This window comes from Mycteria americana, chromosome 9, assembly GCF_035582795.1.
Source record: "Mycteria americana isolate JAX WOST 10 ecotype Jacksonville Zoo and Gardens chromosome 9, USCA_MyAme_1.0, whole genome shotgun sequence".
In the NCBI taxonomy this organism is placed as follows: Eukaryota; Metazoa; Chordata; class Aves; order Ciconiiformes; family Ciconiidae; genus Mycteria; species Mycteria americana.
Genome location: NC_134373.1, coordinates 43276244 through 43290934, shown reverse-complemented (window position 1 = coordinate 43290934; position 14691 = coordinate 43276244). Strand labels below are relative to the sequence as shown.

The 14691-nt window shown below is 48.8% G+C and overlaps 1 protein-coding gene across 4 annotated transcripts in view; it reads right to left on the bottom strand.

Moving 5' to 3' along the window:
* Positions 1 to 4197: 4197 nt before the first annotated feature.
* The window catches only part of GALNT13 (polypeptide N-acetylgalactosaminyltransferase 13), a 157245-nt gene continuing 146751 nt past the window's right edge, over positions 4198 to 14691 (bottom strand). For 2 of the 4 annotated variants that reach the window (XM_075511934.1, XM_075511937.1), the window contains 2 exons: positions 10326 to 10524; positions 5750 to 5823 (listed from right to left, as the gene is read on the bottom strand). In XM_075511934.1, the coding sequence (XP_075368049.1) occupies positions 10339 to 10524 (186 nt within the window). In that variant the 3' untranslated portion in view covers positions 5750 to 5823; positions 10326 to 10338. Of the gene's footprint in view, positions 5824 to 10325; positions 10525 to 14691 lie in introns of all 4 variants that reach the window. The other 2 variants (XM_075511935.1, XM_075511938.1) reach the window with 1 other exon arrangement.

Genomic DNA, 14691 nt, shown 5'->3' with positions numbered 1-14691 from the left:
GAACTGGGAAACTAAAATTGCTATTATAAACTTTTTTTAAAAAATAATCTTCAATGTTATTATTTCTCTGTCAGTAACTCTGAAGTAATGCAGGGGAAGGCTACATAATCTCCTGTCATTTGTAACTGCCTTACCACTTCGCTTAACTTTTTGTAGGGCTAGTAACAGAAAGGCTTGACTTTGTCCAGCCTTGGAAATTAACGGTAAAATCCGAAATATCTCAATATTGGCGTTCTCTGGCTCGTGCTAAAATTTCTCAGGAATGACTTCCACTACAGTGATGAGGTGAACTGATCTCTCCCTCTCAGTCTCCCGAGGATTAATTTTCATTGATGTTTACAAATCCTTTGGTTTTAAAATATTCGCCCTCCTCCCTTCCCACCAGAACCTACCCAGCCGCTTCCGGATTCAAGATGCGACTTAAAAAAGAAAATCCTCCGACCACCGAACTAAGACGAAAGCTCCGTTACTGCCATCATGTATAATCTCTAATACGTAACCAGATGCTTTATTTTCCAATTTATTTATTGATCGGGGAGTACCTGACACACGGCTGCCCAGCCTGGCCCTCCCGTGCCCCGCTGCAGGGAGAACCGAAGCAGGATTGCTAGGGAAACTACTTCTTTCCCAATTATTTGGGAAACATTTTATTTTCCAAATATTTACTTTTTCCAAAATTATTGGGAATTTTTTTTTTTTTCCCAAGACTTTATTTTGGATTTTTTTTAAATTAATTTTTCCAAAACACGGGCGGTTAATGCAGCATTTGGGCAGTACCTCGCAGAGCAGGGCAAAACCCAGGGGTGCGAGTGCGAGATGCGGACCCTGCCCTGCTTCCTCGGGCTCTGCCGAGCTCGGTTTCCCTGCCTGACGATGTTTTCCAGGGGATCTCTGGAAGACGGAGCCTCAAGGGCCAACCGAGGGCCAGCCGAGCACGCCCGCGTCCACCTGCCCAGCGGCACTCGCGCCCGGCCGCTCTCGTCACCCGCACCAAGCGGGACGAGCTCTTCTGCCTATTTCTGAAGTCGTCCGTGTAAATAAAGGATCTAAAAATACCGGGCTCGGAGTGGGAAGTCTGGGGTTTTCACCATACAAAAAAGAAGGACATACAGGAAGAGACAAACGCACCAGAAGAAAACTAAACCGGTATACTTTAATTCTACAAAAATGTATAAATATTTAAATGTACAGCAAAGAGTACCAGTATACCATTTAATAACTGTTACAACATTTACAATGTGCAATTCTTTATCCACAATCTACTTTGATAAATTTAATTTAAATTTGTGTTCCCAGCACTTATTCAGGAGCCTTTGTAAGCCTGTCCTCCGAACCACCACACCTCAGTCTTTTTTTTCCTGCTTCGGAAAAAACCGAGCGGAATTCCAACATTTTTCAAAGAGACTTTGTGTTATCTCAGAGAACCGTGGCCTTTTCGCAAGGCACCGCTTACCGAGCCGTCCTGAACACGTGCTCGCGGAGAAGAAAATACAATAAAGTGGGGACGGCCGCATGTCGGCGCACTGGTTCTGGCTGGACCTTGTTACACGTTGGCGAACGAGCACGGACACGGCAAGCCGCAGAAGCGTTAAAACACATTGCTGGTGTTCATTCAACACCGTCGGCCATACAGCAGCTCGTAGCGGGTTACGCGTGGCGTGGCCTCACCAGCCGTGGTCTCACCAGCCATGGTCTCACCAGCCGTGGCCTCACCAGCCATGGTCTCACCAGCCGTGGTCTCACCAGCCGTGGCCTCACCAGCCATGGTCTCACCAGCCATGGTCTCACCAGCCGTGGCCTCACCAGCCATGGTCTCACCAGCCGTGGCCTCACCAGCCATGGTCTCACCAGCCGTGGTCTCACCAGCCGTGGTCTCACCAGCCATGGTCTCACCAGCCATCACAGCTGCGGGGATGCGGGCAGGCTTCCAGCTACCCGACAATGCAAACTGTCCCGGGTGGGCTGTGGCATCCGCTGTCCCTGCCCAACTCCTTTTTATCTCCCCAAATTGTTCCCATCTGTTTAATAGCTCTGACCTTCTGAGAATCGCCTCCTGTCAGGCTCTGCCCAGCACCCACGCGAGGTGCAGCCCAAGGGATCAGAGAAGATCTCTGCTTTCAAATAACAAAAATCACAACATGGAGTTTTGCAGCTCTTCTTCAAAGCACTATTCATACGAGAGTGCAACACCACACAAATCCTCGTAGTGCCTGGGAAATACGCAAGGGTAGAGAAACCCATCTAGGTCGATGGATCCAAGCGGCTGTTTCGGTTCTGGGGTTGTACCCGGCTTCCCTGACCTCCGTGGACGGCCAGAAGGTGCCGGGAGATAAAAAGGCTTTTTACAGCGTTTATGGTTCAACTTACTCTTCAAAACGTTGGCTTTGCTGATGCCACCCAGCATTACAGCTCCCTCTCATCAAAGCAAGTCTTAAAAACTATCAGAACCAGCAACGCTCTTCCAGTGAAAACAATAAATATTCAGCATTTGTAGAGTTCTTTATATTAACCGCATTGTGCAAACAGAAGTCAACCCTCCCGACACCTTTCTGAGGTATTTTATAAATGGGGAAACAAAGACCAACCGATGTTTATCGGCTGTGGTCCCATTGTGGGCACTGAACGTCAGACACTCGCCAACAGAGGCAACCAAATAAGCTATTTTAAGTGATTTTAGCCCAAATGATGTGTCAAGGCGACACCCGAGTTCAGTGGCAGGAGGAAGGGCAGGGGTCCACGGGCGCAGTAGCTACATTCATTCACTAAACCCCGTCATTTACCACCCTGACGCCGTATCAGCATTTCAGGCACCCTTGCCATCACCGCCTCGCTCTCCGTACGCGAGGCTTTGTGGACATCCCTCTGCAACGAGACTCAGGGGGTTTCCGTACCCTCACCGAGGAGCTAAATCCAGGATCCGGCCCCTTGAAGCCTATGGAAATACTCACCGTGACTGAAGTTAAACAGGTACTTCAGCGCTTTTTTCTAGGTCTGAGCATAATTTCTAGCTGTCAGGCCATCCTGCTAGCATGCAGAAGACCTCCAGCAATACTTCCGCTCCGGCCGTGAGGGATGCGCGTCCTTGCTCCTGAAGAAGTTCAGTCAAACACGGAGGCATTGCCCTCGTTTCCCCCAGGCAGGGACACGGCAGTGCAGGCACTGACCACAGCCAAGCGCTGCAAGCTTGCTAGCTTAGTCAAGGCATTATAGACGTTACAAGAATATTAACCTTTATAGTAATTCTAAGGAGAAAAGTGGTCTTTTCTTCATCTGTTTTTGAGGTTGCACCTCAAGCCTAGACAGCTGCACACCGATTGCACCTTGTCATCACCCTCCAGCTACGACGTCAAGAAAACCTCATGGTCTGAACAGGGCAGCGTAGGAGGCTTGGCAGCCTTCACCCTTCGCAGCCAGGGCTATTTCCTAAGGAAGACCAGAGGCACCCAGAGGAGATGGCCCCACCAACTGCCCTCTCCCAATGCTCCCAGATGCTGTAGGACCTTCCACCACATTTACTTCTGCAATGATGTGCAAAAGTAACTAGCGATAGGATGAGAGCAAATGGCCTCAAGTTGCATCAGGAGAGGTTTAGATTGGATATCAGGAAAAATTTCTTTACTGAAAGGGTGGTCAAGCGTTGGGACAGGCTGCCCAGAGAGGTGGTGGAGTCACCATCCCTGGAGGAGTTCAGAAAACGTGTAGATGTGGCACTTTGGGACATGGTTTAGTAGGCATGGAGGTGTTGGGTTGATGGTTGGACCAGATGATCCTAGAGGTCTTTTCCAACCTGAATGATTCTATGATTCTATGAAAAGCCAAGTGGCTGGATACATGACCAACCAGCATGAGTGGCGTTCGTGTGGCAAAGGCCCGTGGAAAGGAGATGAAGAAACAATCTATTAATTTTTTTCTGCATGGAGATTGGTGTTTAAATTTGTTCATGATGTTTGCATGCTCTATGAAGGAGAATTACAGCCTTCTCCTGTTTTGCTAGCTTTTGAGCCATATTGTGTACTTTTGTGGTGATTTGAAGATGAGAACTGGAAGTGTTTGACCCTACTTTGAGCAGGGAGGCTGGACCAGATGAGCTTCCAGTCGGAGTTAATCCGTGATCCTCTAGCTCCCATGCATGCACAGCAACCACTTTTCCAATTTAATATTCTTCTATTTTTCATTTAATGATGTGTATCAAGAAAATATGGATGATCTATGAATTCATAATACTTACATATATGACAATATTAATCCATAACAACCAGAGCATTATACAGAAAATACTGTAATTTTTAATGACCCAGTGCATAAACAGACCTTTTGAGGAATTGCGAGTGAAATAATGGGAAACCATCTCACCACTTACCCACGCTGAAATTACGCTGCGGCTGCTGCCCTGTGATTTAGGTCTCTTGAACCCCCCAGGCAATGGGAAGTTACAGACCACTGCCAAAAACCCAGCCCGGCCCGGCCCGGCCGCAACAGATGCATTTTGGGGAGCGCGTGCTGCTGGGGTCACTGAAGGAAACGTCACCAGTACATATAGGAAATGTCACCTGTATGTATAGGAAATGTCACCTGTACGTATAGGATCCTTCCCCACACCCCACCGTGGGCTGGCACGGCATCTGTTCCTGCGACGCCTCCAACACGACTGCCTGCCGTCAGCCCGTTTTTAAGAACCACGCTAACAACATGATTAAGCCACAAAATTATTAAAAATATAAATAAGCATCTGTCATCACTATGGAAGCAAGAACATCTGGAGCCAGAACTCAGAGTCAATCCGGTTCTACCCTCTGCGCGTAGGGGATCCACGGATGAAGCTCTCTGCGGTTTATACGGGATGCAGGTATACACTAATGCTTACAGGTAGCAGCTAGGCATCGAGTTCGGACCAAGCCTCGGTCTCCGGCGGTCTCCGAGGGCCAGGCGTCGGCACCTCCAACCCCTCGCAGCTCCCCAGGCGTCAGCCCCAGCCGTGGCTCTTCCCGCTGCAGAGGACAGTTCAATCTGCGCTGGTCTGACTTACCCGCGGGTGTCACTCCTCCTTCTTTACGTTGTTCCCGTGTCTTTTGCTGTTGCCTCATTTGATTTAATTTCAATTTCTGAGTGCAGTCTTTGCTCAGTTTTTGCTGCTTTTCCAAACACCAGATCCCATTTTTTTCCCGGCACGAGCCACGAAGCTTTCGCTCTGGCGACTTTGCTGCTCAGTGTGGTTCTTCACCGAGTCCCACTCGACACCAGAGAACAGCAAATATCCCCACCGCGTTGCCAAGAAAGACCAGCACCAACACATCCAGCTCAGGAGACGCCTGCCAGGATGGTTCCCAGTGCCGCTTGGTGCCATAAGGTGTTTTATATTGGGTCACTTCTCCGTAGTGCCGTGTGACAGACAGAAAACACCCTCCATCCCAACCTCTTTGATGTAGGGTTCACAGAGGTTTCTCTGGGACCATTTTTGAGCACATTTGTGTTGATAACAGCACGTTTTGACATTTACAGGCTCAGATGAGCTTCTTTTGAACAGTCCCAGGTTTCGAAGGGGCACGTGGAGACCCGCCGCATCAAGGAAAACCCCCGTGACTTCGCTCTGACAGCTGGGATGCGGAGAGGGCTTCGGCCTCAGCAAGGAGGAGGGGAGGAGGAGGAGGACATCCCGGCCGAGGCAGCGGGTCTGCGCCGGCTTCAGGCACCCAGGGTCATGTTGCGCAGCAGCCACTGCTGGGAACGGCTGTCACCGCACTCCCTCATGGTGGGAACCATCTTGTCCTCCTCCGACGGCTCATCCAGACACTGGTTGCTGTTGACGTGCCTCAGGGTGAGCTTCTGCAATAGAGAAGGGTAAGAGCTGCAGCAAGATAATTACTGCTGAAAACCAGTAACTGCATTTTCGGTCTTATTTCAGTATTATTCTAGTCACTACACAAGCCACGAGGCAGGTACTCCTTCCTGGCTGTCTCTCGTACGGCTCTACAAGACCTCTACCACGCTACTTGCTGCTCCACGGGTGCCCAGCTCACCTTCCCACGCGTGGCCAGGCAACCCGGGGAGAGAGCACCTCTGCTGAGCCCAGCAACAAATAAATGCAAGAGAAGTACAAAGTACGTGCAAGGAAATATTATTTCAAAGCAACAGTATTTTGGATTCAGGAGCTTAGACTCCAGCAACCTGAACACGCGTGCATTTCAGAGCAGTGGAAATACATTTGCTACGTACTGTATGAACAGCGGTAACATACAGATACAAACCCTTCTGTTTCCAATACGTTTTTTCTTCTTTGAGACACCCACCCCTTTCTGTTCCTACCACATGACACTGTATTTCTGAGGAATGAGAGAGTCAGAAGGGAAATAGAACTTATTTTGAAGAAGTAAATCATCTTCTGTTCAAAAGCACTGGGAGAACATGATCGTAAAGAGATCCAGGGAAGTTAAACGTGAAGTCATGTACTTAGATAAAGCAAGACAGGCGCATTCGCAGCGGAGCAGCAGATGTTCCCTCCGTCACTCCTCCGGGCTTGACCTGGGGGTTTTACACACAAAATCACAGCAATTAAGCACACACCTTAAGCGCCTTTGCTAGGAAGTGTTGCATTTACCAATTTACTGTTTCCTAAAAGGTCTTTCAGTTCCTGAAAAAACAATTAAAACCGTATTATGAGCAAATCTGCACACGCACACGTTACGTCGGCAGCCGTACGTCTGGGACAGAGCTGCGTAGCCCATACGGTGAAACACGCGGGAGCAGGGCAGCGCGATGCTGCAGGACAGCGTGGCCTGCGTACGGCTGAGGGCGAAGCTGCACCTGGGCTGGCAGGGCTGGGGACGGCCTCGCCGGATCCCCGCGCGCCAGCCCAGCACCCCGCGCTCCCCTGGCCACAGCTCAGAGCCCGGCTGGCAGCGGGTTTGCTCCCGACAAGCCCCGCGCAACTCTGGCAGAGCGTGACGGCCGTGCACCGCGCCGGCACCCATCGACGGCCTTGCAAGCTCGGTATCAGCTTAACACTTCTGAAGCGAACAGCTGTGTTTGCTACCGCACCCGGCTCAGAAAATCATGACTTTGGCCTTTGTTTAGTTCGTCCCCCAGTGTTTTAAAGATCGGTTCCTCTCCCTCCGCGGCCATAAGGCCATGCCACAGGTTTGGCAGAACAAGCCCAGCTCGGGCGCCCATCTCTTGCCACGAGACCAAGAGCCGTGCTCACAGGCTTCAGCTCCCTGCACCGACCCGCTCCTCTTCTCTGCGCTCTTTACTGGGGCAGGCGTAGCCCCGGGGCCGTCTGCTGCCCGCTGCGGGACAGGTCCTGCGCTAGCTCCGCTGCCCCACGGGATTATACCGACTCTGTCCTTCCATTGCTTCTAAAAATAGTCATGCAACCTACACGGGCAGGTTTAAAATGCTCCAGGTAAAGCGGTCAAACAAGGTCTGAGCTGTTGTATAGCAGCTCCACAGGGATTATAACCCTGCCCCAGCAAGAACAACCAAGGGAATAGGTGGTTTGAGGACTGAAATCTTGTTTGCAGATCCTCCACTGGAGCAGAGACCAATTTTACGTCAGACACCATGCAAAGGAACAAACACGGGAGCAAGGATGGGCGGCAAAATTCTGCCGCCTCCAGGAGGAGGGAGAGAGGATGAATCAACCCCACGACAGCAGAGCCCGGCCCGAAGCCTTGGAGCAGCAGCATTGCAGCGGTCTCCTTCAAGACGGTGGCTACCGGAGCGGTGGAGGCTGCTTGCTCCCTCGCGCTTACGAGCATGCATACTGCTGTAATAAAACATAAACGATACTACCGTAACTGAAGTGATGCACATAAGGAGTCATTTTAGCAACTAGTGTCCCTGAGGCGGTCTCACTGCTAATAAACACCATTTGTGTATCTTCGTATATATTAAAAAAAAAAAAGACTATTGTCCGGTGCTTCAATTAAACTGCTGGGGAAGGCTAACCCTGCCGACAAGCGATGCGGTTTCGTTGTCCCAACCTCCACCTGCGCTGTTGCGCTGCATAACTTTACGCTGCAGTTCGTCCCGGATTGCCGTGTCACACGTTAACGCTCCTAATTTGTATTACGAATGTTCTTTCAATGGCTTGTCCCTAGAGATTCGCTCCTCGGTTTAAAACAAACTATTACGCAATTCTCAAAGAGAAGCCGGCAGATATTATACCAAATCACCGAGGGGCCGTTTGATATGCATTCAGTGATGAATAGAAGGCATTTTTCCCTCTAATTACAAGAGGAAAGAATTAGTAGTGCTAACAGAAGTAGCTTGTTTACTAAATAGCACTGCTCAAAGTATCACTGATTCTTCACTTATATTGTTTTAAGTGCAATTAAGCTGCTATCATTTTCTACTATAACCAGAAATGCAAACAAGTCTAAAAATGCTGCTGCTGCCCTCATCAGCTGTTCCCTTTTATTCAGCGCATAATTTCATGCTAGACTACCATATCATTGGGATTTTCAACCGCCTCATAGATTTTTTCTTTCTGTGTTCTATCATTATTTATGCTATTACAAAAAGGGTCTCGTTTGCTTGGAAAACAATTAATTACTGGGCAATACGATACTCCTACAAGCCAGCCTAAAATTTGTATTTTACCCAAACGTGGGAACACAGGCACGGGCGCAGGGCTGGCTGTACGGACGTGCAGATGCGCAGGAGCAAGCTCTGTAGTTTCCCGCTCACCAAATGTATGCAAACAATAGCTCTGATGAGGGGAGACTCGGCACGCGTCACGGCGAGGCGATGGCGCACGGATCCGTCGCTCCTTCAGGCTTTGCTCGCGTGGTCATTACAGATACCAGCAGCGTCAGCGACGGGGGAAGTTCTCAGTTTTAAAAAGCGCCTTTTGCGAATGAAAGACGCCGGCAAGATGTTGTCCGTGGCGGAAGAGGTACTGCGACAACGAAAAAAGCCATTTCTTGAAATAGCCTCTGCGAGGAGTGCTTGAGCGGGGCGGGACGCCATCGGCCCCCGGCCGTGCGGGGTGACGCCGAAAGTCCGCGTCCCCCGCCGAGACCCTGCCGGCTCCAGTTAGGGGGGGTCTGCCACTAAGGAGAGCCGCCTCCCCCTGCCTTCCAGGGACGCTCCCGGAGAGCAAGGTAACGCCGTCCCACTGGGGAGCAGGTAAGAGGCGAGAGCAACCCCTGCTCGGACCCTGCACGGGTGCTGCCCCGCCACTACCCGCTGTACTACCCGTTGTACTACCTGTTGTACTACCCATTGTACTACCCACTGTACTACCTGTTGTACTACCTGTTGTACTACCCGTTGTACTACCTGTTGTACTACCCACTGTACTACCTGCTGTACTACCCGTTGTACTACCTGTTGTCCTACCCGCTGTACTACCTGTTGTACTACCTGTTGTACTACCCATTGTACTACCTGTTGTACTACCTGCTGTACTACCTGTTGTACTACCCATTGTACTACCCGCTGTACTACCTGTTGTACTACCCATTGTACTACCCGTTGTACTACCCGTTGTACTACCTGCTGTACTACCCGTTGTACTACCCGTTGTACTACCCGCTGTACTACCCGTTGTACTACCCACTGTACTAACTGTTGTACTACCCGTTGTACTACCTGTTGTACTACCTGCTGTACTACCCGTTGTACTACCCACTGTACTACCCGCTGTACTACCCGTTGTACTACCCACTGTACTACCCGCTGTACTACCCGTTGTACTACCCGCTGTACTACCTGTTGTACTACCCACTGTACTACCCGTTGTACTACCTGCTGTACTACCCGTTGTACTACCTGCTGTACTACCCACTGTACTACCTGCTGTACTACCCGTTGTACTACCCGTTGTACTACCTGCTGTACTACCCGTTGTACCCAGCAAAACTGTCGAGGGAAGGAGAACAGTGGCTGGCACGGTCTTTTGATTCCTTCAGGAGTTAATGTTTTGAAAGTATCCGTTGAAGTTTTGCAATTATCTGTGAGTAATATCTCTAGGATTGAATGACTCAAAATTGGGAATTTTCAAAATGAACTGTTTCTGAAAACCATTACGCAATCGGCATTATTTATGTGTCTTGGAACAGGGATCACATCTTCAGCTATCACAAACAGTACCGATCACGTTGACATCAGTAGCTCATGGCGGTAGCTCAAGGCAGTTGAATTCATCTAAAATGAGCTATAATTAACAATAACTAACATTAAACATCTATACCATCATATATCTGTATAATCAGCTGAGAAAACAAGAAAGAAATTCAGTTGAGTTTAACAGGCAGAGAACGGAGAAGCATTTTTCTGGGAATAGCTTAAATCACTACACGCTATATTTGCTTTTTAATACCAACCTCCAACCGTTTGTTAAAGGAAATAGTCAGTGGGGCTGTAAAAAATGTTTCTAAAGACTTCCAGCCTCGTGTAGTTCCTTAGCATCCACGTCTGCAAGGGGCTGCCACTGCAAGCCTCCACAGTGGGACCATGGGTGCCATCCTCTATCCTGCTTAGCGTCAGGCACGACTGGGTGATTATATGAAGAAATGTATGGGTCTGCACGACAGAAAAATGGTACAGGTAAACAAAACCAGCAAAGACCAAGACAAACAAAGGGAAAAGCAACAGAGGGTTTGATCAGACACCCACAGCGGTGAACCAGACGAAGCTACGGGCACTCGTACAGGAATTACTCACGGGTAATTGCACCTGGGAATACGCCGGTGCCAAACGTAGGCAAACCGCGCCAGCTTACACACACGTAACACGGACATAAATAGGCGCATTCATGAACTAAGCTTCAGTTTCACAAAGACGTTCTCACTGCTCTGCTTTGAGGGACCGGGCCACTTGAGACCCATTCACTTTACATTTTGCATTTTAGACCCGAGCGTGCCTCTGAATCCTCCCCCCACGTACACGTTGCCTTGCGGCGATCACGATTTCGCATTGCGCAGCAAGGTTTGGGCAGAGATGATGTTTCTGCTGCAGTAATATCCTCTACTAAACATCCTGAAGCCTACCCGAGCATTACTAAATTAAAAATAAAACCAAGTAAACATTTACATATAAGGAGATAAGAAGTTTTTTGCCAACTGTGATTTCAGCTCTTCCTTTACCGTGCCGATACCAGGCAGGCTGAGGTGGAGGGGAGCTTTTATTTCCCTAAATCCCGCCCGAAGCCGTGGCAGCCAGCAGTCGGTGTCCGATCACGCGGGTGCCCGGGGCTGGTGCTGCCTGCGCAGCCGGGGGATGCTCCTCCCGCACCCCGGCCCCGGCTGCTGCCCCCTCGCCCTCTCCTGCTCTTGTCCTCGGTTTGGCGAGGGAAAAAGTAGCGTACAGATAAAGAGGCCACTAAAAATATCGAGAACAAATGTCCTTATAACGTCACGCTCAGTAACCAGCGCGAACATCAATGCTTGGTTTTGTTTCATTATGTGCTACTGCTTTGCGTTCGCTTCTGTCTACTATTCTTTTAAGGCAAAACAGAAATACATAAATAAATTACTTTGAAATTTAATGATCTCTCTATATTGCATGTTTATATTGTATTAAATGCCTAAACTTAGTAGATTCTTCATGCGGGTATAAATAGCACTGAGCATTATTTGGGTAATCTCACCAGACTCTTCTCTGAACATGAGACAGCAAGTTTAACTTACGCAAATCAGCAAGGCTGCACTGACTTTGGAAAATCTCTAGTAATGGCAGTAAGAGATCATTGTCCCCTTCACTCATTTTATTAAACATTACTTTCTAAGAAGGTAATAAAAGAACCTGCAATGTTCTCCCGACTCATTTTTGAAGAACTAAGTCCTTTCAAATACATAGTAATAAGACTGCAATTTATAGGAATAGCCAGATAATTATTGGCCGTAATCTCTTATGGTAGAAGTTAGTAATAAGACTGCAATTTATAGGAATATTCAAACTATTAGCCGTAATCTCTTATGGTAGAAGTTAGTTTGACTACACCAAGTCCAGCTGGTCCCATAACTTTAAGAAGGGAAACAGTCACCAAGCCTGTAATGGTTTGAAGGATGCAGACCAGCAGATGCGACACGGATGATGCCACGCATATTTACATCATCTGTGACCAGAAACGAAAAGGCTTGGTAAAGTACGCAGCCAGCGCGAGAAACAAGCCAGTCGTTCACAGAGACTGCGTCCACGCTCTCCCGTGCTTCTCCGCCATCCATCCCCACGCCGTCTGCTGGGGAACGCGTCGTTTCCCTGCGGATGTTCCCTGCGCCCGCTCCCAGGACTTCGCCGTTCCCTCGCGAGCGCCGATGAAGCCGGGGGAGCGGAGGGCAGGGACCCCAGCGGCACCCTCCCGCCCGCACCAGCGTCAGCATCCACCTTCCATCAAACCACTCTTCTGACACGATGCTCCTGAGTTATCATCAGCCTGACACATCTATTCTGTGTATGGCCCTGGCAGCCTGGGACCACAGAGTGGCGACCTGCACGCATCAGGTTTGGGATGTTGAGCAGTATCTACGGGAAGGCACTACGTCACGTCGCTTCTACACAGCACTGCTAACGGAGCGAGCGAGGTGCGCTATTCTAGGGTTTGGTACAGGGGTTGCGGTTGATACCAAACTTACCTCAAAGCTATATTCCCATTTACCAGCATACTGATGACAGAAGGGGAAAAAAAAGGAAACTGGAGTCAGACAGTGACTCAAGAAACATTTTTTGTGAAGACCCTCATCTCTTTGTGAATGCAAATTCAACAGCTTTGCACAGGCACCGTGTTTAGTGACAAGTAACAGTCATTACGCAACATCAAACCCTGACGGCATTATTCATGCCTGAGGAGATGAAACTATTTTCTATCAGATGTGACATATTTACAACATTATTTTCTCCCCGAGTTCATCCGTGTGGGTTACACGTCATAAGATTTGATCACGCTTTACGTACTGAATTTGCCTGGAGGTCACTGGGTGACAGAACGGGAGTCCCCGGGTGCGCGAGCACAAACCTGGACACGCTCCGCACGGCTTTCAGCCTCAACCTGATGGAGCTGCTTGGCAGCCAAACACCAGCTGTATGTAACTCCTGCAAAAATGCCTCCACCAAGACCAGTGCTCCAATACAGGGCCAAAACAAACAACTAATTACTCAGCCAAATCGGAAAAACGGGTTCCATTAGACAAGCAGGGTCACACGCCGACAGAGCCGCTCCGGCTCCAGCCCATCCTCACTCCCAGATCTTTTTCTGCTGATCCACCGCCTCGTTTCCCACCCCCATTGCAAAGCAAACAGCATCTATGCATTATAAATATCTTATAAACCACATGCTGACAGGAAGCCTTTGAAAGCTGGGAAATTCTAACTTGGCACGTCCCGTTGCTACAGCTGGATTTATAGAGCTGCCCTTGCCGTGTAATGGGCAGCTTGAGAAAGGGCCAGGAATCTTAATGTGCTGTTCAAGACGTAGGAAAGAAAAGCATTAAACTTCAATAATGGAAGGCAATGGATTTAAAAAAAAAAAAAAAAGGAGAGAAGAGAAAAAAAAATGTCCTGCCAAGATGTAAAAACATTCAGAAAAAAAAAGTTTAAAAATGCTGTAAATGAGTAGTGCCTGAAGCGTTAAAAGCCCTTTCGCATCAGAAGCGCAGCAGCCGCCCGGACGCAGGGCCCCGCCGGGAGCAGCGCGTTCGGGTGGCCGCAGGCTGAAGCTCACCGCTGCTGCTGCTCCCGGCGACAGCAGGCTTCTTTAGTCAGCGTCCCCCGAAATCCAGACTATCCCATTAACATTTGGTGCATACGAGGGCTTCTTTTGAGACAATATAAATATTAATATCGATACCGGGCTTCTTTTTTTCTTCTACAGGTAATATCTAAAGTAATTTATCCCATTGGGTCAAGGAAAAGACGCAGCTCAGCGAAAACTGCCTTGCGGGAAACGGCCACGCAATAAAAGGCGTGGGCAACCCCGCGCGCCCGTGGGGCCAGCGCCGCAGCCCCCGAGCCGCGGCCAGCGCCTGCCGTGCCCTGGCCAAAAGGCAACGCAGCATCATGGAAAAGCCGCTCGAGCAACAAAAAAACCACTCCTGATTGCAGATGATTTTGTTTCAGCGCGGACTTCCGTTTTGTGTAGGTATGAATGCTTTATGTGGCTCTTTTAATCTGGGGCTTTGCAACAACAACAAAAAAAAGCAGCTTGCTGTTTAAGCCTGATGTAAAACATTCTCCATATTGCAAATTAAATAAACAAGCAAGCAACAGGTTATTCACACCAAGTTACTTGAACAGCTTTTCTTTTTCTTTTTCAGCACTTCTGTGGTGTTTTGTTTTTTCTTCAAAAGGTGTACAAGCCCTGACAAATACTGCGTCATTTATATGGCCTGTAAAGACACCACCATCATTTGAACCCTGTAAGACATAATGCAAAATACTCGCTTTCCATTCAATAACTTTGCTGACACACAGTGACCAACTGATTTATCTGAGATTTATCTCAGTTATCAGCTGATTTATCTCACCTATCAGCTGATTTATCTCAAGTATCAGCTGATTTATCTCACCTATCAATTGATTTATCTCACCTATCAACTGATTTATCTCAGTTATCAACTGATTTATCTCAGTTATCAGCTGACAATCCAACAGGTTCAATGCAATTTTACGTGACACAATTCACACGGGCAGCCTTTTTTAATACCTCAGACCCTTTGGAAAACCTTACCACGCACCCACCCCTACGTCCGACCT